Genomic DNA, 26,440 nt, shown 5'->3' with positions numbered 1-26,440 from the left:
TTATTGAACACTTTTCCAAATGGTTCCAAAGAGGTTCCATTTGAAATGTGTCCAATTGGCCACCAATTGGTACCAATTGGAACCATTTCATGACCATTTGAAATGTATCCAATTGGTCACCAATTGGTACCAATTGGACACATTTCAAATGGTCATGAAATGGTTCCAATTGGTACCAATTGGTGGCCAATTGGACACATTTCAAATGGAACCTCTTTGGAACCATTTGGAAAAGTGTTCAATAAGTCAAATGGTTTTTCCCATTTGGAACCATTTGGAAATTTCTAATGGTATTCTTTACTGGGCAGCTGGATTACCATTTGAAGATCCTTTTGAAGTCCATGCATTTCATCCACAAAATAAAAAACTGCACCGTGAATTATTTTTATTGTTTTACTCTGCAAGCTTATAATACATTTTCATCAGTACGTACCTACCAACATTAGACATTAACTACACATGGACACTGTTGTTTGGTCAACACCACATCGATGAGGCGACTGCTATCAGAATCAAGAACAGAATTACAATGTAGTTATACACTGGGCCATACGTACGCTATTCCACATAGGCACAATGAACGACATGATACAATATCATTCCGATCGGTGATACTGTCTGTTGTTCTGACAGATTTCTTAATCTTCCGTGGCGATCAGAATTTTCAGAAGTCAGAACGTAGCTATAATGCAGGCATGCAGCCCATCTGGACCCGTTTAGAAGCGGTAGACGGCGTCTGTCTGGTGCAAGTTCGTGCCTGCAACAGTACAGGACAGCACGGGTTAATTGGGCGATGGGATCAAATTAATTACCACACAGGGTCATTTGTCAAATATCACAATATAATAACTTTAAGCTCATGCAACTTGCATTGTCATTTAGGCAGCCTGACCACAACAAATATGGCACTGACAATTTTCTGCTGGCAAAATAAATTGTGATCGCTAATTTTAAGCCTCTTTCTCACCTCTGTTAAACTCAGTAGGTACTTACAAGGATGCCAAATGCAACCAAATTTATTCAATTAACTATTTTCAGTATTTGCAGTCGTAAAACGAATATCGCATACAGAGGCACAAGAAAAGTCACTCACCAGCCGCGTGATTCTGCTCAGCTTCCTCTTTAGGACTGGGTCCCGGTCGACCGCGGGCAGTCCCAGGCCCAGCGAACGCGAAACGGTGGCGCGCCGGCCGGCCGGCCGACGTCGACGCCCGGTTTGAACTGTGGCGCCGGCGCGGCCGGCCGGGCGCCAAGCCGCCAACGGTCGGGCGCCGCCAGCGTAGGCACACAGAGAAAAAGTAGTGCTGTTTAAATGAGCGGAAACGACGTGGATTTTGCGAATCATTTTTATTTAATGAAAAACCAAGGCCTTGTAGTGATGCTTATCAAGTATAACCAGTCAAAGGTCTTCCCATTACCTCTAAGTCTATTATTTAAGCAAATGTTTAAAAACCATTAGAAACCATTAGGGTACCAATTGGGAACTAATAGATACCTAGTCCATACTCAAAACACACTTGAAACCATTAGAGACCATCAAGGTAGAAACACTTTTGAAGCATACTTGTCACACATCTGGAAACAGGGCTGCAAAGTGGTGGATTTATGACTCTAACTCCGACTCTGACTCAAAAATTGACTCCAGCTCCGACTACGGTTCGGACTTTGCTTTTATTCATCTCATGAAATAAAAGTTATTGCCATATAAGTATGTTTTTTCTTGCCTAAAACGACCCTTGAATGCTTTTCAAATGCATTTTTCATTTCGACACCAGTTGAAATAGAATGGGAACACCATTTCAAAACAGATTGGCTTTTCCATTTGGGAACCATTTCGACACCAATTGGGATCAAATGGGAAAACCATTGCCCATTTCATATCAAATAGGAATATATCTTCCAAATGGAAACCATTTCAATAACAATTGGGATTAAATAAGACACGCTTTATCAGATAAAATTCTATTTCGAGACCACTTGGACAATTTAGATCAAATATGAATATCTCCCGACTCCCAAATGGAAACCATTTCAAAACCAATTGGGATGAAATGGGACAAACCATTTGGGATGAAATGGTTTTCTTCCATTTGGAGACCAATTGGACACCAATTGGGATCAAATGGGAAAAACCATTTGAGATCAAATGGGAAAAACCATTTGAGATCAAATGGGAAAAACCATTAGATACCAATTGGGATCAAATGGGAAAAACCATTAGATACCAATTGGGATCAAATGGGACACACCATTTGGGATGAAATGGTTTTATTCCATTTGGAACCAATTGGTATCAAATGGAAAGCACCATTTCAGACCAATTGGGAAGTTACCAATTGGAAACCATCTCGATACCAATTGGGGACATACCATTTGGGATCAAATGGAAAGCACCATTTCAGACCAATTGGGAAATTACCAATTGGAAACCATTTCGATACCAATTGGGATCAAATGGGACACACCATTTGGGATGAAATGGTTTTATTCCATTTGGAACCAATTGGGATGAAATGGAAAACACCAATTGAAATCAAATGGGATTTATTTTCCAATAGGAAACCATTTCAAAACCAATAGGGATCAAATGGAAAACACCATTTCGGAGCAATTGGGAAATTACCAATTGGAAACCATTTCGATACCAATTGGGGACATACCATTTGGGATGAAATGGTTTTATTCCATTTGGAGACCAATTGGACACCAAGTGGGATCAAATGGGAAAAACCATTAGAGATCAAATGGGAATTTCTTCCATATGGAAACCATTTAGATACCAATTGGGACCAAATGGGACACACCATTTGGGATGAAATGGTTTTATTCCATTTGGAACCAATTGGAATCAAATGGAAAACACCATTTGAAATCAAATGGGATTTATTTTCCATTAGGAAACCATTTCAAAACCAATTGGGACCAAATGGAAAACACCATTTCAGACCAATTGGGAGAAAACCAATTGGAAACCATTTCAAATGGTCATGAAAACCATTAGAACCTATTTCAAACCATTTGACACATTTGAAACCAATTGGTAAATCCTAATGGTTTCAAATGGTATTTTTTACTGGGAATGTGTAGCAGGGTGACGACCTACAGGAGGGCGCCTTCGGGTGAGAGGGCGCCTATTTACAGGAGAGCACCAATAGGTAGGAGTACACCGATCAAATGAGGGCACCAGTGGGCAGGAAGGCAGCGATCCTATAGGCTTGGCGTATCCAGTCGCGATTGTTTTTCGATTCGATTCTATCACAATTGCATTCGCGATTGGAGGGCGCCTTCGGCGCCCTCCAATCGCAAAGGGCGCCTTCGGCGCCCAAGGGAGGGGGCCATGGCCCAGTGCCCCCCCCCCCCCTGCCTACGCCCCTGCTAACAGGAAGCTGGAGTGGAAACTGGAAAGGGTTCAGAACCAAATGGCATGCTCAAATCGTGAGCAGAGCGAGCATGTTTCACATAAACATTTGTCCATTAGAGATGCAGGATTCTGCCACTTTCCGTGACGAGCCACTGATGAGCAGGCAATGCCTGGGCAATGCCAATGACTGACCCGACCAGATCCGACTGACCATATAGGCAAGGCCCTATATAGGCATATAGGTACGGCCAAGGCCATATAGGTATGGGCTTGGGCTAACGCGTCTGTCGGCAAACTCTTATAAGACTTTGGGCAAACTTGTAGGGCCTTTTAAATCGCCGTGATAAAAGACGGCTTTTTACGCATGGATGTGCCCCTATAAATTTCATAGGCGCCAGCTTTTGTTCGCACGTAGGCGCCCTATGGCTGTCAGAGGCAGGGTATGTCAGAGGTGCCATTTATTACAGGCTCCATTACAGGCCTCATCTGCGCCCCTCTTGCATGCAATGCCAATCTCTTGCATGCAGCAGCCCCCTCGCATAGAGGTGACCTATGACCTTCATATCACATATGCGCCCCTCATTTGCATGCGGACCTGAGAGGCGCCCCGCTTTCGCATGCAGGCACAGGGCACCACAGGCGCCCCCTTCCCTTAGGGCTTTAGGTGATGCCCCCCCCCCCCCTCTGAGGGATGCTTCCCCATATGCCAGTTTGTCCGCACCGCTCGTTGAACGTGGTTACGCCACTGCTGAAAAGCTGCGGAGGGGCGAAGGCAAACTGCTAAAAAGGGACAATGTCGTAAGCTCAGATTTAACTTCCTTATGCATAATGTTCGGAACGAACTTTTTGTTGATTGCTTCTGTATTCGCCACACGCGGAGCGGCAGACGCTCAGTGCCCGCAAATGTCCGCCAACACCGCCACCTCCGCCAGCCGACCCCTGTGCGCTGTCTCCGCCAGGTGTCCACCGTCCCCTGAGCTGAGCAGTGTCCCCGCCAGGTGGCCGCCGACGCCTGAGCGCTGTCCCCGCCAGGTGGCCGCCGACGCCTGAGCACTCAGAGCACTCAGAGCAGTGTCTCCGCCAAGCGCCAGTGTCCACCGACCCCCGAGCAGTGTCCCCGCAGCCACGTCATACACGTCCCCGCACACACACCGCAGCCACGTCATACACGTTTATTGGGGTGCGGACTGCGGATGAAAATGATCTAACACATCATTCATTTGTAGCTTGCATCACAACACTCTGCACCGCACCTATGTACAACAGTCTTTACAAAAATACCCTCGCTGGACGCAATGCTGCCTCCTGGAAGCTTAAACAAACAAAATAAATACGTGTACGGTCGGCCTCGGGCCACGCCGCTCTTTTATACCCAATATACGAACGTGTATTGTCAGTACCGTTCCATCTGTGTGGCTGGCCGGCTGACGGCGCGGGGTGGCCCCGGCGCTCGGCCGGGGCAGGGCACACGGGGAGGCACGCATCCGGTAACGCTGGCACTTGGAGCGGGGCGGGCGCCGGCTGAGACCGGCGGCCCGGCACCCGGGGCGGGGAGAGAGAGACAGGGGTGAGCGAGAGGAGGGAGACGGCGTGTGCCGGGGCACTGCCCCACAGAGGAACCGTGACCGGGGACGGGACGGCGGGGACAGGGAGGCAGGGCGGCTGCCTTGTCAAGGCATCGTGTGAGGGGCGGCGGCCGGCCGGTGTCGGCCGCGCCGCCAACCGGTGAGTGACGACTGAGAGAGAGAGACAGGGCGATGGGCGATGGTTTGGACTGGTGGCCGCCGCGCGGCGATACTGCGGCCGGCGTCTGCGTGCCCGGCCGGCGATGGCGATGATCCGTACAAAAATACAAACCCGGCCTGCACTGGGCGGCGCCGGCCGCGCGCCGGTACAAAACGGGCCCGGCGCGGCGCCCGCGGAGGGAAGCTCGGCCGGCGCCGCGGCTCCGCTGCCCGGCTCGGATTGCCACGGAGTACCCTGATACGGTTGTGATGCGCGCGCAGGTCGGCAGCGCTCAGACAGCGGCGCCCGTGTGCATGGCCTGCAGCCGGCGCGTCGTCTCGCGGATGTAGTAGACCAGGTGGAGCAGTGTGCTCGTGTTGAGCAGGCCGCCCATCGTGCGGTCGATCTCGGCGAAAAACTTCCCTGCGGGCACACGGAACGGGCGCCGTCAGCCAGGGCCGAGGCGGGAACTACCGATCAGAGCAGTACTGTTCGCGCACAGTCAGCAATCACACCACCCGGGGGAGATGTATATCCACAACACGTCATGGCTACAGCCTACAGCTGCGAGCACAAGCCTGCCTGCTCCGGCCAGGCAGTAACGAGTCAATCCCCTCCGAGGCTCACAGAGCTCTCGTCAATATCCCCTGGTAGCCGTGCCGACACTCCGTCTCTCAGAGATCAACGTTCATTAGAGTCCCAGACACTAGTTTTAAAACACATACCTCCCTCCACCCGCTGTCCTTCACTATGCCCTCTGTCCCGCGCCCCGGCACCCCCACCAATGGACCCCGGCCTCTCCCCACTCCCCGCCGTCCCGCGCCCCGGCACCCCCACCAATGGACCCCGGCCTCTCCCCGGTCCCCGCTGTCCTGACTCACCTATGTCGGGCGCGGGCTGCATCAGCTCGTCGGCCTGCTCCCAGTAGTCGAGCCAGTCCCGCAGGTGGCCCTGCGTCTCGTTGCATTTGATCATGAGCAGGAGCAGCTCGCGCGGCACTTGGTACGCCCGGCCGTCTTCGGTCAGACACTCGTTCAGCATCTAACCGACACAGCGCGGCGGGTCAGACATCCAACAGACACAGCGCGACGGGTCAGACATCTAACCGACACAGCGCGGGCGGGACAGACATCTAACCGGACAGAGGGGCGGCACGTCCAGCCCACCGGGGGACAGGCTGACACGGCCGGGGCGGACGGCATACACGTCGTCTCTCCTCAGACGACCGCCTACGCCTGGGGGCCGTGGGGAGACAACAACCACCCCAACACCGACCCCCGGAACACAGGGAACACCAGCGGACGCACAGCACAACACAACTGTCTTTAGAAAAGGTCGACGGTGAACTGTGCAGTTACCACCATCAAACAGTTTCAATTCAACTCATTTTTAATATCTACATCCCCCCTACATAAACACACAAACAGTCCCATGCAGTGGCGCACCTGGTTCTTGAAGTCGGAGATCTGTCGCTGCGCCTTCTTGTGCTCGGGCTCCTTGAGTTTGAACATGCGCAGGTAGATGAGGCCCTGACAGCGGAGCAGCAGCGTTTGCAGCTTCCGGTCGATGTGGCTCGGCCGCTTCCCCTGCTTTCGATAGGTGGCCGACGAGAGGCGCAGCATGTCCCTGAGGCAGACAGGCCCGGCAGTGTCACACAATGTGTTTATTTGGGTGGGAAGCGACATCCAAATGAAAATCATTTTGCACTCTCATCTCTTGCTTCTAAGAGCAATTTTCCACTTCCAATTTTATAGAGAAAAAAAAAAACATGTGCATGGGTGGTCGTTTTACATCCTATATTTTACTACGTGTATATAAATTTATGCCATCAATCCCTTTTCACTCTTTGGGCCTTATCTCACTGGCAACTTTCCACTCGTATCCTCCTTTTTCGAGAGGAATTTCCGCTCTAACACCCAAGCCAAATTACAATTTTGGGACACTCACAGGGAATGGTCGGCCGGCCCAGCTTACGGTAGGTGGCCGACGAGGGAGGGGTCACACCATTACCCAGCGTCCCACAGCGCGCGCGGCACGGCCGGAGCCCGGGTCACAGACCGGTGCGTATGTGGGACATGGGGGATTGGACGGCACAGACTGCGCTCCTCGCCGAGCACAGACCGGACCGCGGCGCGGCTCCCGGGGCGGACTAATGTCAGCTACACAAAACGACAGCGGCGCTCAGCTGAGCCCAGGGCTCCGCAGTCGACCGACCAGCCCACAGGGTGGCGACCGACCAGCCCACCGACCAGCCCACAGGGTGGCGCGTTCCACTCACTTGATGAGCTTCAGCGTGTCGTTGAGCATAACCAGCATGTTCTCGGCGTCATCGGCGTCCTTCTCCATCGACAGGGCCGTCAGCAGGAAGTACAACACCGCCTGGGTGTACCTGTCAGCGGGGAGAGCGGGTCAGACGTACCGACACACGGTCGGACAGCTGTACAGTACAACACCGCCTACGTGTACCTGCGAACGGGGAGAGGGGGTTAGACAGATAGATACGGTCAGACAGGTGTACAGTAGTACTGTGACTGCGGGTACAGTATGTACAGCCTGGGTGTACCTGTAGGCGGGGCGGGACGGCTAGAAAGACAGACACACGGTCAGACAGGTGTACAGTTCAGCACCGCACGGGTGCATGTACATGTGTATGTACATGCACCCATGTACAATGTACATGTGTATTGTGTATGTACATGCTTCGCCTGGGTGGCGTGGGAGGGGCGAGACGACCATCGGCCAACGGCTCACAAGTCACATAACACCTCGATATTAAGTCTGACTTCAAACTGCAAAATGCACATTGCATGGCTTTATGTCACGTCAAACGAGGTCAAGCAACAGGGACCGTTGTACTACACACCCTATTACGTTCAACACTAAAAACAGGGTTTATTCCATGTAAACGATTGCATGACCTAGCGCTGGCTGTCATTCACAGAGCCAGCTGCCGGCTGGGCGGCCGCCTCTGACCCACCTGATGACCCGCAGGGTGAGGTCGTGCTCGGTGTCGGCGGCGCGTTTGAGCAGGCGGGCCTGCTTCAGGTACTGGTTCTGGTCGCCCCTGTGGACGCCGTCAGAGGCGGGTCAGGGGCGAGTATAAGAGGCGGTCAGAGGCGGTCAGAGGCGGTTAGAGGAGAGGTACGGGCCGGTCAGAGGCGGGTCAGAGGCGGTCAGAGGAGGGGTGCGGGCCGGTCAGTGGAGGGTCAGAGGCGAGTAAAGGAGGCGGGTCAGCGGCGGGTCAGCGGCGGGGTACGGGCCGGTCAGAGGCGGGTCAGAGGTGGTCAGAGGAGGGGTGCGGGCCGGTCAGTGGTGGGTATAGGGTATAAGAGGCGGTCAGAGGCGGTCAGGGGCGGCCAGGGGCGAGTATAGGAGGCGGGTCAGAGGAGGGGTACGGGCCGGTCAGTGGTGGGTATAGGGTATAAGAGGCGGGTCAGAGATGGTCAGGGGCGGGTCACAGCCCCGGTGATTGGTCCATCCTCAGGGCGGGGTCACGGCCACCAGTCACCACCCAGCGGCCCTGGCCGGCCCGCCCCCGGGACTGGGGCTGGGGAGGGTCCGCGCAGGTGCCTCCGGGACAGTCACGGTATCGGGCCAACACCACCGGAGGTGAGATGTACACACGGCGGGGGACGCAGGCTGCAGGATACACCGAACAGGTTACAATGACAATCGTGACGATGAGATAGATGATGATGAATGAATGAAATGATTTAATGAGAGTGAATGATGAATAAAGTAATGGAATGATTTTAGATAATCGCGTTGACTGCTAGTTTTAATCATGACTTCTGACCGCGTTAGTTCAATGCCGTTATGACAGGCAGGGAAGCATCATCTGACATTCAGCTATCATCACCATCCTCCGTATGTATTCTAGACACTGAACGTACGAGGACTGCTGTTGGGCTTGGCTATAGCTCAGTCGCGACGGCACAGCAGCGGTTACCGGCGGGCATGCAGCAGCAAACGGACACACGAGGAGCGCTCAGCGGTTACATGGACAGCCTGAGCGGCGGGCGGGCCTGGGAGCGGCGCTACCTCAGTCTGGGGGTACCCGACCCAGTCAGTCTGCCTATCGTACGGACCTCCGAGCAGCGCCATCAGTCTGGGGACGCCTCGACCCAGTCAGTCAGTCTGTCTGCCAGTCGGTCAATCCAGTCTGTCTGTCAGTCAATCCAGGCGTCTCCAGCCAGACCAGTCTACAAGTCTGACGGTTAGTCGGACCAGGCGTCACCGAACACAGACCACATCAGTCTGTTAGTCACTGGGACCGCGAGCCGGCCCAGCATGGCCTAGCCTACAGAGAACCGCAGGTAGTCAGGCAGCTATACAGTCAAACTGTCGACTAGCCGGAATATATTCCTGAATGGGGTGCTGTAAGCAGCACCCCCCCCCCCCCCAACCTTCCGGTCCGGTCCGACAGTCATAAGCTCTCAGAGCCCTGTCCGTCAGTCAGTAGCCCAGTACCCGGCCGGTCAGAATGACAGGGAGCCCCTGACAGCCTGGCAGCAGTCAGGAGTCGCGCGGTACGTCTGTCAGGGAGGCCCGGCGGCCCGACAGCAGTCAGGAGCGGCGCGGTACGTCTGTCAGGGAGGCTCGGCGGCCTCAGTCACGTGTCGCGCGCGGCCGGCGGACTCGATATACCTACCGCGGGGGCGGCGGAACCCACCTATCCACGTACTCGTCCAGACACGAGTCTACGCACGGAGAGCGCGCCTCAAACCACGACGTCCTGCCAGAGAGCCCAGAAGACGGTCACGCTCGCGGCGGCGGCGGGCCGGCCGTCACACGGACCAGCCGGGGCACGGCGGCCCCCACATGCATGCCTCGAATACAGACAGGGCAGGGCAGCTCATAGACGAGCCCAACCGATACTGAGAAACGGACAGATAGCCAGGAAGAAGCGGCAAGCCGACTAAGTGGAAGCACTGTGGTTCAACACTAGGATTTGTTGATTGAAGAGGTAAAATATCTTTAACTATGGTACCGTGGCTAGCAAAAATATCAACCCGCTCTCGAAAGCCATCAGCAAAAAGCGAGATAAAGTGCCGAGGCATATCAGTAACCAGAATCAGCTGTTATCTATCCAAGCCTCGCTATCCAGACACTTGAGAGCAATACCTAAAACAGAGGCAATCAAGTCTCGACTGCAGAATATCTATCGGGCATCCGAGCGTCGAAAAGCAGAGAAGCAGCTGAGAGGAGCTGCGATGCAAAGAGGCCCCACGGGCCGCTGGCAGTAAGATATGTAAGGAGCCTCTAGCAGTCAGCTATAGAAGGAGACGCTGGCAATTGGATACTGGAAAGCGCCGTCACTTCGCCAAAGGAACCGCTGACACGTTCCGGTATAAAAGCAACTGGTAGGCTTCTATTGTGTTGATGAAGTCGCCAACAGCCCACTACAGGAGCCGCTGACGATTCACTACAGAAGGGGCCGCTGGTGATCCACTACAGAAGGAGCCGCTGGTGATTCACTACAGAAGGAGCCGCTGGTGATTCACTACAGAAGGAGCCCTGGCAGTGCGCTACAGAAACTGGAGCCGCCGACAGTCTGCGATAGAAGCTCCCCAATTTTCCACACGGTGACCGAGTGTCCGCGGGGCGGGCGGCGCCGTCAGATAGGACAGAGCGGGCGCGCGGACCAGCGATAGCGGAGCCAGGCAGTGCAGAGCAAACTCATAGGCGTCAGGCAGGAAAGCGCAGCGTGAAGGACTTCAGCAGAGGCATAACAGCTAGGCTATTATCTATTCTAGCGTAGCATGTCTTATAAAAGCATCGAATAGCAGAAGAAGAATACACAATATGAATACGCATACATCAGTTACAGTTAAAGAAAGATACTGATAACAGTTGAACATTTGAAGCACGAAGCATCACAATTGATACAAAATGCAATTTTATAAATAGTAAGAAATGTGCAAAAAAAATACTTCGAAGTCTGATGAACACTGGAATTGAAACGTTGAAAGCATGACGCTCAAAAAAATAACATGACTCCAGCCAACAAAACTTAACACTTGAGAGTAAAACTTTAACATATATCTGGTCGGAAGCGCCTATGCAGAAATTATGAAAAGCTGACAGTGCAGTGATTATTACATAATTACATAATTATTATTTATTAATAATTATACTAATTAATAATAATTATTATTAATTAATAATTATTACATAATTAATTACATAATTATATAATCAGAATGGAATGCTTGCACGCCACTGAAAGGTTCGTCTGTTGGCCAACAAGTATAAAATTAACGATATCTTGGCAAAGAACGACCGCACAGTGGACGGTAGCGCCTGTTCCATTTCAATGTTTGATATTAACTTTTTGGTCGCGATTTGATGTGCATGAATGGTGATGATGTAATGATCCATGCGATGATGGGATGAACATGACAATAATGGACAATGAACATGGCAGCTGGGGACGAAATGAGCGGGGCTGCAGGCCGGCGGCATTCACTGGACGTTATTGGCGGTAGCACAGCCGTACAGTTACATACAGCCCATTAGGAGGCAGCGCTAAAGACAAATCGGCAACGGTCCACACACATCAAAACAGCGGGTACGACTCACGCCGGGATGGGGAGGGGCTGGTTGGTGTAATTTACGCCGCTATGGGGAGGAGCCGGTACTCACGCCGGGGTGGGGAAGGGCGGGAGCTCAGCCGCTGTAGGGGAGGAGCCGGTACTCACGCCGGGATGGGGAAGGGCTGGTTGGTGTAGAGCGCCTGCGGTACGTTGCTGTCGTAAGGCTCGGCGCTGGGGTTTGTACTGCTGTCTGCCTCCCGGACTCCGGTAGGCGGCGACTCAATCTGCCGACACACACACACACACACGGTCAGTCAGACGGGCAAATGTGGCGCAGCCAGCTCCCGGACGCCGGCCCTCGGAGACTCAGTCCGCCTGCACAAACACACAGGCTCAGACGGAGCCCCTGGACTCGGCCACCCGCGCTGTGTCTAGCTGCTCTCTCTCTCTCTCTGTGTCTCACTAGCCTCCCAGCCATGTGTCGTCCCCGGTGGCTGGTATCCCTGGTATGTACCCACTGCGTCTCATGATCTGTCTCACACTAAGCTCCAGCTCCGTCACTGTGCTCCTGGAGTCTCACATTGGCGGTCCCCTCTCGGTCCCGTCGTGTGCTGCAGCCACCTCTCACTGTACGCCCCGATTACCACCCCCTCGGGCCCTCACCCTGTGCTCGTGCTGGCCGGCGGCCGGGCCGCCGTGTGTAGGTAGGTACCCCGATTATCACCCCTCACCCTGTGCTCGCGCTGGCCGGCCGGGCCGCCGTGTGTGTGTAGGTACCCCGATTATCACCCCTCACCCTGTGCTCGCGCTGGCCGGCCGGGCCGCCGTGTGTGTGTAGGTACCCCGATTATCACCCCTCACCCTGTGCTCGTGCTGGCCGGCCGGGCCGCCGTGTGTAGGTAGGTACCCCGATTATCACCCCTCACCCTGTGCTCGCGCTGGCCGGCCGGGCCGCCGTGTGTGTGTAGGTACCCCGATTATCACCCCTCACCCTGTGCTCGTGCTGGCCGGCCGGGCCGCCGTGTGTAGGTAGGTACCCCGATTATCACCCCTCACCCTGTGCTCGCGCTGGCCGGCCGGGCCGCCGTGTGTGTGTAGGTACCCCGATTATCACCCCTCACCCTGTGCTCGTGCTGGCCGGCCGGGCCGCCGTGTGTGTGTAGGTACCCCGATTATCACCCCTCACCCTGTGCTCGCGCTGGCCGGCCGGGCCGCCGTGTGTGTGTAGGTACCCCGATTATCACCCCTCACCCTGTGCTCGCGCTGGCCGGCCGGGCCGCCGTGTGTGTGTAGGTACCCCGATTATCACCCCTCACCCTGTGCTCGCGCTGGCCGGCCGGGCCGCCGTGTGTGTGTACTAGGTACCCCGATTATCACCCCTCACCCTGTGCTCGCGCTGGCCGGCCGGGCCGCCGTGTGTGTGTAGGTACCCCGATTATCACCCCTCACCCTGTGCTCGCGCTGGCCGGCCGGGCCGCCGTGTGTGTGTAGGTACCCCGATTATCACCCCTCACCCTGTGCTCGTGCTGGCCGGCCGGGCCGCCGTGTGTGTGTAGGTACCCCGATTATCACCCCTCACCCTGTGCTCGTGCTGGCCGGCCGGGCCGCCGTGTGTGTGTAGGTACCCCGATTATCACCCCTCACCCTGTGCTCGTGCTGGCCGGCCGGGCCGCCGTGTGTGTGTAGGTAGCCCGACTATCACCCCTCACCCTGTGCTCGTGCTGGCCGGCCGGGCCGCCGGTCGGTGTGTGCGTGCGCGGCTCGTCGGCGGCGCGGCGCTTCCCCAGCGGCCCGTCCTCCTCGGCGGCCGGCTGGTCGGCCGGCTGGCCGGCGCCGCACGGCGTGTTGGAGTGAACCGAGCCGGGCCGCCGCCTGCGGGCAGAGACCGGACCGTCAGCGGGCACAGACGGGAGGGAACCCGACACGGCACAGAGCACAACACTGGACAGCACAGTACACGGTACTGGCACAGCACGGCACGGAGCCGGGCAGACGCCTGCGGGCAGAGACCGGACCGTCAGCGGGCACAGGAGGGAGGGAGCGGCACATCACCCGGCGGAGGGGCACATCACCCGGCACAGCACACCCAACACAGCACACATAATGAAAACACAGAACGGTACGGGGCCGAGCCGCCGCCTGCCGGCAACACCGCGCCGTCAGCGGGCTCAGGGGGAGGACACTACCCGGCACAGCAAACAATACGACCACACAGTCCGGCCATTGATCGGGAGACGAAACAGCACATCAACCGAAACAGCACACACCACTCAGCACAATCAGCGGCACAGCACAGCACAGCTGAATGGACATCATGGAAAGATTCCCAGATCCATCGCCTAAGTAACCCATACTAAATGAGGTGGCGAATAGAAACTTGATGTTACTACGTGGTACTCAATGCTACCATAGGGCATATCAGACGTTTACGAGGAGTCATAGGAACTTTACAGCAGCGAACAAGGTGAAACAGGATATGACCAGTAAAACTGTCAGTAACCGCAACAACGGAAGCCTCAACGAAAAAGACGAGTCTGCGGCAATTTAAACGAAGTAAAAAAGGGTGTGACCGCTTGAGTGCCTATTGCCTAACAAGACGGATTCCATCAGACAGCCTGATACCTATTATCAGTTCCAATCTGAAGCTTATCGCTTCTTGCTACTCATATACCGCGTACATGCGTGGAATAATGCGTTGTTCTAACGTTTGGCCAATTAAAAGTTCCGAGTCTGAAGAATAGCTGTGCGGGGCTGTTGGGGAACACCTCAAGATATAAAGACATGATAACTTTTCCAATTTTCTGTGAAAACCGGTGAAAACGGGGACGCACCTCACCTACGACAATCATAGCGACCAACGTACAGACACTTCCCAACACGCTGGAAACATGAGACATGCCAACACAAACCGGTTGCAATTGGCCGACCGGCACAGACCACCAGCGCACCAGTCCAGACACATCCTAGCGTGCCAAACACACTCCAGCAGCCACCGACACATCCCATTGCGCCAAACACATCTCACTAGTCCAGACCCATCCCATCGTGCCAAACACACTCCAGCAGCCCCGACACATCCCATCAGCCCACCGTGGCACCGATACATCCCACTGCGCCCACCGACACACCCCACCAGGCCCCCAACACACCCCACTGCGCCCGCCGGCACATCCCACCAGCCCACCGGCACACCCCACCAGCCCGCCGGCGCACCCCACCAGCCCGCCGACACACCCCACCAGCCCAGACACATCCCACTGCGCCCACCGGCACACCCCAGCAGCCCCCGACACACCCCACCAGCCCGCCGGCGCACCCCACGGCGCGCCCGGCCGGCGGTACTCACTTAGAGGCGGCCTCGTCGCGTCGCTCCTTCTTGGCGCGCCGGTCCGAGTCGCGGCGCCGCCGCTTCTGGCCGGAGGTGGCCGGAGAGCCAGCCGACGCCGTCGAGCGGACCGAACTGGCCGCCGGCGGCTCCGCCTTGACGTCCGCGCGGCGCAGCTCCGTCTGCGGCGGCGGCTCGTCGCGCGCGTCCGTCCGCTGCACGAGCCGCTTCTCTATCCGACAGCGCAGCACCGGCACGCCGTTGTGCCGGCTGAGCGGCGGCAGCGGCACGGCCGGCGTGGCCAGCAGCGCCGGCGGCGGCGGCGGCGCCAGCGGCGCGGCAGGCGGCGTCGGCGCCGCCGCCGGGGACGCGTGCCCCTCGCTGCGCTCGCTCGAGTTGGCCGGCCGGCCGCGCGGCGTCGACTTTTTGACGCGGTGCAAGAAGAGCCGGTTGACGGTGGCCTTCTTGTTAGCGTCGCTGGTGCTCACGCCACCGGCGTCCAGCTTGGGCGGCGAGTCCGAGTCGGACGAGTCGGACACGGCGGCCGCCGCCGGCGCCGGTGCCGGGGCCGGGGCCGCCATGGGCGCCGGCCGGTCGTCGTCACTGCTGGCGGCGGCCACCCGGCGGCACGCCGACGGCGCAGACTCGGAGTCGGACGAGTCGGTGGTGCTGATCATCTCGCGCGACGGGTAGCTGGGGCTGGGCCGGCCGCGGCCCCGGCCAGGCCGCGCCGCCTCCACCGGCGCTGCCGCCTTCAGGCTGCCCTTGCTGGGCGGCGGGTTGGGCGGCCGGCCGGGCGGCCGCGGCGGCCGGGTGGGCGGCGGTGGCGGCGGCGGCGCCTCGGCGTCTGAGTCCGAGTCACTGTCACTGGGCGGCCGCCGCGGTGAGGGCTTCTGCTTGACCCGTGGCCGGCCGGGCCGGCGCGGCGCGCCCTCGGCCGGCGGCGCGCGCCGTTTCGAGCGTTCCACCTTTTCACTATCGCTCTCACTGAGGGCGGAGAGTCGCGGCCGCGGCCGGCTGCCGCCGCCGGTGGAGCGTACGCTGCTGCCGGCCGCGGCGGCCGCCGGCTGCTCGGCCGGCCGGCGCGGCTCGTCCTCGGAGCCGGACGAGTCGTCTGACATCTCCATCGGCGCCGGGCCGTCCGAGAGCAGCAGCGGCGAGCCCGACTTCACCTGGGCGGGCGGCACACGGCGGTCAGTCACGGCGACGGGGGTGGTCATCAGTAACGGCAACAGAAGGGGGCGGTCAGTCGCTGTCGGTGGCCCGCCGTAAACCACGTACGAGAAGGGCGGACCCGAAATCGACCAGCCTGCCCGATCTGTACACTATCGCAGACCTAGCCTGGGTGACCAGGTCCTGTCTGCAGATGTGCACGAGGTATGAACCTGGGTGACGAGGCTCTCTGTAGAGATGTTCATTTGCACGCGGTACGTACCTGGGTGACCAGACCCTCTCTGAGGTAAATGTGCAGTTGCACGCGGTACGTACCTGGGTGACCAGGTCCTCGATGGAGATGCCGTCGTCCTGACCGTCGGCGTCCAGCGGCTCGGCACTGCTCGGCCCCATGGGGTCCACGCTGCCGGGAAACTCGGGCGGCGACAGCTGCCAGCGGACACAGAGTACGGAGGTCAGAACACTGCATAACGCACACACTGGCACAGCTGGTCAAACAGAACACTGGATACTTATATCGGATATCAGGTACACTGGTACATGTCAGACGGAGAGAGGCCTGTATGACTGAGCAGCTTATTCCAGCATTGGTTTGAAAAAAGTGAAAGGGAACATTTCATGAAAGTGAAGGCCGGGTTCAAAACTGGAAGAAAAAGGCCACCTTCGAAGCGATATTTTTTCAGGTATTATGATCTCGCGTTCACTGTTCATTGAAATGTCCACGGCTCTTCATGACGTCAGAGCGGTTTTCCCGACTGCGGCCGAGTATGTTTGGCGCGGCGGCCGCCGGGGCGGCGCGGCGGCAGCGGCGGCGGCGCTGGCGCACCTTTCTGACGGGCGTGCCGTCGAATATGGACGAGACGGGCGTGCTGGCCGAGTCCTTGCCCATGATGGAGCTGAGGCTCCACTGGACGCCCAGCTTGGTGGGGCTGTCGCCGCCCTCCTGCAACCGGACACGGACGTCATCGGACGGACACGGACGTCATCGGACGGACACGGCGTCATCAAACACGCATCACGTGTCATCGGACAGAAAGACATAGCTTCCCTCTCCAACTGTTGACCACTGAGCGAGGTGGGACAAAGTTAAGCCTTTTTAGCCAGATAAATAGCCCTGTATAACCCTGTACGTGAGTACAGGGTCCCAAAGGGGTAAGTGAGTGGGAGAGGGAGACAAACCACAGAAAGAGAAAGAGAGAGAGAGAGAGAGAGAGATAGAGAGAGAGAGAGAGAGAGAGAGAGAGAGAAAGAGAGAGAGAGAGAGAGAGAGAGAGAGAGAGAGAGAGAGAGAGAGAGAGAGAGAGAGAGAGAGAGAGAGAGAGAGACCCGCCCCGCCGTGTGGCCGGCAGCCCCCTGCGCGGCCCTAATGGACAGTTCTCGTCTCTCAGACGACCCCCGGTCCGACGGGGTGGTGACTGCTGTGGTGGACTGTGACACAGGGTGGAATGGATACAGAGGGCGGTACAGCCCCCGGTCCTATGGTGTGAGGCGGTACAGAGGGTGACACAAGTCACAGAAGAAGGTGAGAAGGGGGAGACACGTGGGAGGGTGAAAGAAAGGGAAACCCTGGGTCAGGAAAATGACTATACTGTACCGGCAACATAGGGATGCATGAAGGAACATAACAGTGGAGAGCGCTGGAGGATGCAGCGATTTGCTACATGAGGGGACGGCACGGCGACAGTAAGAGCTGGTGGGGGGGGGGGGGGGGGCGGATGTGCAGGACCTGGTCACCGCGACGCCGACACAGGCTCTGAAGGCCCGACCGGCGCCCCCCGCCAGCTCTGTCGGACCGGCGGCGCCCGCGGTCGGCGGCTCACCTTCTGTTCGGCCGGGGAGCCGGGCGCCGGCTCGGCCGCCGCCGGCACCGGGCGCAGCTCGTCGGCAGAGTCATCCGACTCGGACTCTGAGCCGGACTCGCTCGACGAGCAGCTGGAGGCCACGCGCACGGCCGGGGCGGCGGCCGGCGCGGCGGCCGACTTGGCCGAGGGCGCTGCCGGCCGGTCGGCGGATCCGGACGGAGACGGCCTGCGGGCAGAGACGGAGGAACGGTCAGACGGCGGGCCGGCGGGCGGGACACACGTCAGAACACACGGCGGGACGAACTCCGGTCCCCACACCAGTCCCCACCTGTCCCCAGCCGACCACCACACGCCGGTACCCGTGAATTCACAGCGGTCCACAGGGGCCGCCAGCAGCAGGCGGCGGCAGTGGCGCTCAGCAGTAATGGACGACGGCTCGGTCACGAAAAGGTCACCGGAACTCGCAGAAAGACGGGGCACACGGTTCACCAAGGGTCACGGCAGAGGTCAAAACACCAGCTCTGACGTTAAGTTCAGCCCATGGGAATGGCGATGGGCTCGAATTTAGACCATCAGGCGTGCAATCGTGTCTAAGTTCAGAGGAACCGTGTTCATTCTGGGTTTGATAATGCCAAGCGTGTGCAGGAGGTGTGTGTGGTGCTGGACTCTGCTGGAGAGGAGCGAACCCACCACCGCGCAGCGACGCCGGTCTGACGGAACCACTTACAGGTGCCCCCTGTGTCATACCAGGCACAGAACTTGCTGCGGCTCTACCCGGACCAAACGGACAGTGCTCTTCTTGAAGTACAATATAGCGACTACATTAGTCGCTGTCGCGCTCACCACGGCGTCTGAGCAGACCGTCGAGGCGCCTCTGTCCCGCGTCTCGGGCCGTGTGCGTACGCCGCACAACCCCGCTGCGGGGGCCATCGATCCGGCCGAGCCGCCGCGGTCGGAGCTGTCCCGGTGATACACCGGTCCGCTGCGCCAGCCGCCCGTGTCATTAACTAATTAATTAATTCACAGATGGCCGAGATAACCAGCGCCAGCAGCCGCTCTCCCCGGCCTGCATCCGAGCGGCTGGCAGAGCCATCAGCCAACCTCACAGAGCAGCAGAAGTTTGCATTCCGAGGCGCCACCGAGACTGTTGCTTCCTGTCGATGCACGCTGAGAGGGGATTAATGCAGCGAGTGGAAACTCTAATGATCCGAACATATTCATGGGAGCCATGCCAACACCCTATAATTAGGTTGAATATATTTGATTTCCGGGATTCCAGGATGCCTTGTCGAGTGCAGAAGTCCTCCTTCCAGCTGGTTCTCGAGCTCCCATTTGGCCACACCTCCCACACCGAGCCGCCCCGCCGCGCTGCCAGTGTCGGCCCGTCCGACCCGCCCGTCGGCCCGTCTCCGGCCGCCCCGACCGGGACCGGTAACGGTGCAGCGCGCCCGGCCGGCCGGCCTTGCCGCCGGGACCGCCAGGATAGCCGGAGAATGATTCACGGCACCTACACTTACAGCCCGAGCGGCTCCTCCGCCGGCCGGCACCTCGGCAGCGGCAGCCGGATGCACGGGTTGGACAGCGCCCGTCACCGCCCCACGCAGCCGTCTGCTACTCGCTCCGCGCGGCGTCATGCCCTTTCGCGTAGCACATTATCATTCAGTCATGCCAGCCAGCCAGCGACGTTATTGAGGCAGTTAACCCCAACGCCCTTTCCAGGTTGAGTCAGGCCCGCAGGATCGTAAAATACTGTGAGTTGCAGGGTCATTCCGGCTTCCTGCAAGTTCCAGATTCCAACAAATATGGATGGTTAGCAATCCGGAGCGGGAGCTCCAAAGAACTGTCACGTTAAGTGTCTTGATATTGCTGGTCCCTGCGCGCCGCCATCTGGGGCCGCCCCACGGCCAGCGCCGACCCTGCCTGATCCCCAGACTCCCCCAGACAGACTCCCCCGACTCCCCAGCCGACCCTCTGGTCCGTGACTCCCCCGACTCCCCAGCCGTCCCTCTGGTCCGTGACTCCCCCGACTCCCGGACCTTCCCCGTAACTCCCCCCGCCGACCCGCTCCCGGCAGCTCGGTAATCAGGCCGCCCGTCTGGCGCGCGTTTCAACTGAGCTGGCCAGTCGGACGGTTGGCGGCGCCTAGCACCCGGCCAGGATCGATAGGCCAGCCACACGGCTCTGAGTGGTACTGCTAACTGCACCGTCTCACCACGGCCCGGCCGGCCGGCCGACAGATCTCAGCTCTCCGGCGCTACCGAAGACGCCATCCATCGCTGGAAGAGACGGCGACAGGACGAGGCAGGAACCGCCCGTTGTCCACCCAAGCAGGGGTTTCATTACCCCGTGGACTCCCCGCCCGTCCGTCCCAGCCACCCCGGCGGCGGCCGCCCGCTCCGGCGGTCCCCGGCCGGGCTGCGACGTGTAGTCAGTTCGCTCCGGTCCCCGTGTCGCCCCGGCCGCCCGCTCCGGTCACCCCGGCGGCTGCGGGTGGTCCCCGGCCGGGCTGCGACGTGTAGTCAGTTCGCTCCGGTCCCCGTGTCGCCCCGGCCGCCCGCTCCGGTCATAGCCAGCTGGTCCGGTCCGCACGCTCAGCCCGGAGAGGCGCCCCGGCCGACCGGCGGCGGCGCGGAGAGAGAGCGGCCGGTCGGCCGGCGCCCCGTGTGCCGGCCCGTGACCCGCTCAGTGTCGTACTGAAAATGTCTGGCAAAATGTCGGCCGGTGTCGGCCGCGCCGCGGTGTATACGGCGCCGGTCAAACAGCACGAAAAACAGCGGCTAAAGGTTACCGCGGCACTGCGAGCCGCGTGCGGCAGCCGCCCGGATCAGTCTGCAGCTGAGCAGTACAGACCTACAGAGCGAGGTACAGCGGGGCCACAGCACACACACGCCGATTTCGGACACACCAGTGAACGGACTCGCCGCCCGCTGAGCCACTAACACTGAGGTGCTGGCTGATCAGCGCATGCTCATCACGTCAGCCCTAAGTACACAGTACCGGGCGACAGCGGCGCCTTGAGGGCCACTATTAGGTCAAAAAGAGCTCCAGTCGGGACTGGGTGATATGCTCTACAACAGTGCTGCGCCGTCGGTGAGGCGCGTCCCCTTCTGACCACCTTCGCTGCTGCCACCGCTGGCGGCCCGCCGAGCCTGCCACGGCTCTAACCGGGCCGTCACCGGACAGAGTCGAGAGCCCCGGCGGCTACGAGGCCCCGGCGGCTGCGGGCCGGCGGCAGCTGCGCCCCCGACGCCGCCTCGAACAGACGTCAGCGGACACGGAAAGCCCGGCCCCTCACAAACACAGGTGGCAGATCAGACGGCCAGCAGTTACAGCTGCATACATTGGTAACATAAATATGGAGACATTGTTCGTGACAATCATGCGCTGATATGTTGACATGAACTTTTGTTAGACGTGCCTCATGACTTTTGAGTGGATATACCTAAATAGGGTAACAATAGCTGCAGCACTGTAGCACAGTTGTCACAGTTGCAGTGCCCGTGTGGCGGGTATATCCGTCACCCTGAGGATGACGGGGATACCCGGGTGACGGATCCCTGTCACCCAGAGGATCGACTGCGGACGGCGGCGCTGCCAGCCCGGCGGGCCGCTGGCTGCGGCGGGCTGAGCGGTACGTACCGATGTCCGGACCGCGGGGCCCGAACACCGAACGGGCCGCAGACGCTCTGCCGGGCCTCTGCATCGCATACTACACAGGCGGCTTCATTGAGGGCGTCATAGTAGGCGTCTCCACAGCAGCGAGCCGGCAGACGATACGCTAAAGCGGACATCACAGACTACCAAGACACACAAACTGCTTCCGCGGATTACCTCGTGTGTGAGCTGACGGTAGCCTCCTGCTGACACAGAGCTGGGGACCGCGCGGGCTGACTCGGTGACGGGATCGATCAGACGGAACCCGCCGCCGTGAGAGGCCCTATGACATCCAGCGGCGGCCAGGAGCGGCCAGCCGCTCCGCCGGGGAAAGTGACACGGCTCGGGAAATCGGCCCGGCGCGCCACTGTTCCGCCAGCGGCCGCCGCAGGGCGTGCCATTCCGGCCGGCCGCACCCAGCACACCTCCGCCGACACACTGGTGCAGGTCACAGTCACAGTGTGACGGCGGGCGGCCTCTGGTCGGACCGCGGCGACACACAAACAGTCGCCGGGTCCTGCTCTCCCCTGCTCCCGCTCCCGACACTCGCTGCTCTCCCAGCCAGCCGGTTTCGTCACTCCGAGTCCCCGATCACGTGTGGCGTACTGGTGTCACCGCTCGAAATAGACGGCTCAAACACACTGTGATCCCGGGCTCCAGTCCGGTCACAGGACGGCCGGTCCCATGTGGGCGTCGGTGAGGAAAGGGCTAGGTGACGACACCCCCGTCCCCTCCCCAGCAGACACCGCAGCCGGCCCGCGGGCCACGCCAAACCTGTTCAAACCGACTCACGACACCGCCGCCACATCAAGTGACCCGGCCGCCGGAGCCACAGCCCAGTCACGTGACGGCGCCATGGCCGGCGGGAGTGGGTCACGTGGCACAGCCGAGCCGCCGGGGAGAGTGAGCGTGGGAGTGGGAGCGGGGTGGGAGGGGCTGGCAGCTACCCAACAGCCCGACACGTGGGGAGAGCAGGCCGATCGAGTGATCGGTGCGTGACTGTGGGTGTGTGACCTGTGACAGCGAGGTGTGACCTGTGACTGTGGAGGGTGTGGCGGTGACTGTGGGGTGTGGCCTCTGACTGTGGAGGTGAGACCTGTGACGGAGGGGTGAATAGGTGACATGTTACAATATGGAACATGGATGTGACCATCTGATGGTGTGGTAACACCATGTGACCATGCATTGACATGACGGTGTGCCGATGGCACGATGTCGTGTGACGAGACCACAGTCGGCTCCCCCCCCCCCCTCCCACCCCACCCCTGACCGGCCCCCAGAGGTCTGGTTCAGTACTGGGGGACTGCGAGCTGGGGACTGCCTACTGGGGACACCCCGCTCCGGGCTCCCCGCCGCTCTGACACACACCGGCGCCACCGGTGCCAGCCCGGCCGCCGTCCCTGGACCAGCGGAAACATGGAACTAATGGGAGCTCCTCTACAGGGAGGCCAGCCGCGGCAGAGCCATCAAATGCCGACGAAAACCGGAGGAACCGGAACGCGGCGCGGTCCGCTCTGCGGCGAAATCCGCCGCCAAGGCTGGGTGAAAGGAGTGCCGGCCGGCCGGAGAGCGGGGACGGCTCGGCCGGAGAGCGGGGACAGCTCGACCGGCGAGCGGGGACGGCTCGGCCACAGCTCGCCCGGCGAGCGGGGACAGCTCGGCCGCTCTCCGCACCGCGCCGGAGTCGGCAGCGGACAGACCGACCTCCCGGCACCGACACTGACCAGCTGCGGTACCGACGGCGGACCGAGACTGACCCTGACCTACCGACGGCGGGCCGAGATTGACCTACCGACATAGCGGGCCGAGCCTGACCCTGACCTACCGACAGCGACCTCCAGAGGAACCAGAGGTCACCACTGACCTCTGGTTCAGACCTGACTGCACACTGTGGTCCACGCCCTCCGCTGGCCCGTCGACCTGTTCGTGCTCGTGCATCTCGTCAGTCAGTGATTTGTCTGTGATCTCTGCTGGGACACAGCTCCCGCACCCCACCCATGATGAGCCTCCGGTACCCCAGCTGTGCCCTGGCACCGGCGGGCAGGTCCTCACTGACCTGGACCGTTACCCCTGTTGGCACAGCCATGCCCCTGGGGTAGGAGGACGGGCCGATCGCACTGACCTGGACCGCTACCCCTGCTGACACAGCCATGCCCCTGGGGTAGACGGGCCGGTCGCACTGACCTGGACCGTTACCCCTACTGACACACAGACAGCCGTGCCCCCTGGGTAGAAAGACTGGTCCTCACTGACTTTCCGTTACCCCTGTTGGCACACAGACAGCCATGCCCCTGGGGTAGGCGGCCGATCGCACTGACCTGGACCGGTCGGAGAGGCGGCCGGAGCCCCGGGAAGCCGACACCGACACCGCCGGCTGCTGAGGGAGATGCTGGTGTTTGTGCGCCGCCGAGTCATCGTCAGAGTCCTCCGACAGAGTCAGGTCCTCCGACAGAGACCTGAAACAGAGTCACACCACAGTCAGGGTCAGGTCCTCCGACAGAGACCTGAAACAGAGTCACACCACAGTCATCGTCAGAGTCCTCCGACAGAGTCAGGTCCTCCGACAGAGAGCTGAAACAGAGTCACACCACAGTCAGAGTCAGAGTCCTCCGAACGACAGCTGAAACACAGTCACAGTAGTCAGAACCTCCGACAGAGCTGAAACAGAGTCACGGTAGAGCCAGAGTCACCATAGTACTCCGGTCCTCCGGCCGCGGCCGAGGGCTGGACCAGTGCGCCGAGGGAGCGCGGCGCCGCCACAGCTGAGCTGGAGCGGCGACACGCGCGACCCTGGCCCAGGAGCCGACCGTACTGTCCTCGCCCGTCCGTCTGGTTCAGCAGTTACACGACCAGGAAAATCAGCAGGCCTCTATTGAAACTTTACGGACAATGAGTTCCAAATGAGCATGTGCCAAGCACGGGCATCGGTTTCATTTCTTACACTGAGTGCGCTTCCATAACGACAGTACCAGTGTTGTGTTCGATCTCTCACATCATTGCAGCAATCTCTATCGCGCTGGAAATTATCAGCATATGTCACGATCACGCCTTTCCTGGTGGCCTGATTTAAACCGCTGCGGCGAGGTGCTAATGCGCCATCTCACACACTGCCGTCCTCCGTGCACAGGCGATAATGACACGCCGCGACGGGCGCCGGCGACCCCTGACTGCTGATCCCGTGACCGTGGTTCGTGTCGGTAATAAGACAGGCCGAGGGTGCAGCTGGGGGAGGGGGGCTCCCCCGCCGGCGGCTGCACGGTCCCAGTGCGGCGTGCACCATAACACGGGCTACCGTAACACAGTGTGCTGCACTCACTGAACGCAAACCAGCGCAGACGGGGCTGGTCATTTGAACGGTATGGACAAATTCGCGTACAACACGGCCCGTTGCGTCAGAGAAAGCACACCTGAAGGCGATAAAAGGTAAGAAACAATCCACCGATCAAACACTCAGACGCGTACTCACGATGTAGCAGCGCTACTCACGGTATGGCGGCAGAGGCGGGCGCGGGCGCGGCGGCCGGCCGGCCGGGCGCCGTCGGAGCGGGCGGCGCCGCCGGTCGGCCGCGCCGCCTCTCCGTGTCGTCCCGCGGCGCGGCCGGCTCCCGACCTGTAACGAGCGTCACACAGGGCCCGGTCAGCGCGCCGAGTGACCGGCCGGGCTCCGCTCCGCCGCCCGACGCTCCAATCAATGGTTGCCCAGCTTCAGCGCACCACCGAGCTCCAAGCCAGCGGCTGGTTGCACACTCAGCTGTGCACAGCGACTCACACAGGTCACGCACACACATACACACGAACATACCCAAGGACATCACACAGGGCTGTGGGTGCGGGGCGGAGGAGTGTGATTTGTCCGCACTAGTATATGGGAGCAGTGAGACATCCCGTCCCCCCCCCCCCCCCGCCGCCCTTCTGATGGGGCTGACCCGGGAAGGTAACGACTGCAGCGCGGGCCCAGGTGCGAGCCAAAGCGGTATGCGGCGGCCCCATTCCGCGGATCGATCCCGTCCCCGGTCGGTACCGGCCTCAATGCACCGACTGTGTACCTGAACACGACAGCGAGACGCGCTCACAACTACCGCACATACAGCGGCGGAGCTCACCGTGCTGCTCCGGCGTGCGCTGCAGCGGCGTGACGGGCGCGTCCTGAAACACCCGGGAGGGGGCGGTCAGACGGGGAGGGCCAGCGAGACAGAGGGACAGTCACAGGTAACAGACAGTCAGACGGAGATGAGGCGGTCAGGTGTTTAAAGAGGGACCTTGAACATCACAAAGGTACACGTTACAACTCGGCAAAGTGCGGTACTCGTACGGCGAACACAGCGCGGCACAAAACACAAATCGACGCTCAATGGAATAAATGGAGGCGAAAAGGTGGCGGCGCTGTTTACTTTCATCAACGCAATGCCTTGAGTCACGGGAATCTATCCAGGAGGCGAGAGTGGCAGGCATTCCGACGGTTAGCCAGGTCAGCCCGTCGGCCTGTCCGGCACAGCGCCGCCGGGGACACCAAATCCCGCCGCGGCCACAGCCGACCGACTGACCGGCGGGCCGGAGGCACTTTGTCGGTACCAACAGCGCCACATGTCTGCCCGCCGATCCACCGTTGCCCTATGGCCGCGGTGCCCCGTCCCTCCTGCTCGCCCCGTAGTGCCCCTCTCCGCGTCCCCGTCTCTGTCCCCCCCCCTCCCCGCTGGCCACCAGCTGACCCGGCGCGGCGCCGTCCACTGACCAGTGACCAGTGTCCGGCGGTCGGCAAACACAAACCTGTTCACCACTTTCACCTGCCGCGCGAGCCGTGCACGCCGTCACCATACCCGTCGGACGGACACGGTGGGAGGGCAGCGACCGGTCACCGCTGGTG

The 26,440-nt window shown here is 59.7% G+C and overlaps 1 protein-coding gene across 1 annotated transcript in view; it reads right to left on the bottom strand.

Moving 5' to 3' along the window:
- Positions 1 to 4,519: 4,519 nt before the first annotated feature.
- The window catches only part of LOC122387599 (nascent polypeptide-associated complex subunit alpha, muscle-specific form-like), a 56,666-nt gene continuing 34,745 nt past the window's right edge, over positions 4,520 to 26,440 (bottom strand). Inside the window, exons 5-19 of the mRNA XM_043377939.1 lie at positions 25,680 to 25,722; positions 25,131 to 25,186; positions 24,224 to 24,234; positions 23,895 to 24,032; positions 17,941 to 18,148; positions 16,947 to 17,063; positions 16,436 to 16,549; positions 14,969 to 16,119; positions 13,332 to 13,494; positions 11,788 to 11,906; positions 8,064 to 8,150; positions 7,365 to 7,475; positions 6,532 to 6,712; positions 5,968 to 6,127; positions 4,520 to 5,509 (exon numbers count right to left, since the gene is read on the bottom strand). Of these exons, the coding sequence (XP_043233874.1) occupies positions 5,379 to 5,509; positions 5,968 to 6,127; positions 6,532 to 6,712; positions 7,365 to 7,475; positions 8,064 to 8,150; positions 11,788 to 11,906; positions 13,332 to 13,494; positions 14,969 to 16,119; positions 16,436 to 16,549; positions 16,947 to 17,063; positions 17,941 to 18,148; positions 23,895 to 24,032; positions 24,224 to 24,234; positions 25,131 to 25,186; positions 25,680 to 25,722 (2,790 nt within the window). The 3' untranslated portion in view covers positions 4,520 to 5,378. The remainder of the gene's footprint in view (positions 5,510 to 5,967; positions 6,128 to 6,531; positions 6,713 to 7,364; positions 7,476 to 8,063; positions 8,151 to 11,787; positions 11,907 to 13,331; positions 13,495 to 14,968; positions 16,120 to 16,435; positions 16,550 to 16,946; positions 17,064 to 17,940; positions 18,149 to 23,894; positions 24,033 to 24,223; positions 24,235 to 25,130; positions 25,187 to 25,679; positions 25,723 to 26,440) is intronic.

Source organism: Amphibalanus amphitrite, unplaced genomic scaffold, assembly GCF_019059575.1.
Source record: "Amphibalanus amphitrite isolate SeventyFive unplaced genomic scaffold, NRLGWU_Aamphi_draft 000291F_arrow, whole genome shotgun sequence".
Classification (NCBI taxonomy): domain Eukaryota; kingdom Metazoa; phylum Arthropoda; class Thecostraca; order Balanomorpha; family Balanidae; genus Amphibalanus; species Amphibalanus amphitrite.
Note: the sequence above shows the minus strand (reverse complement) of the source record. Positions and strands in the feature narration are given on the sequence as shown.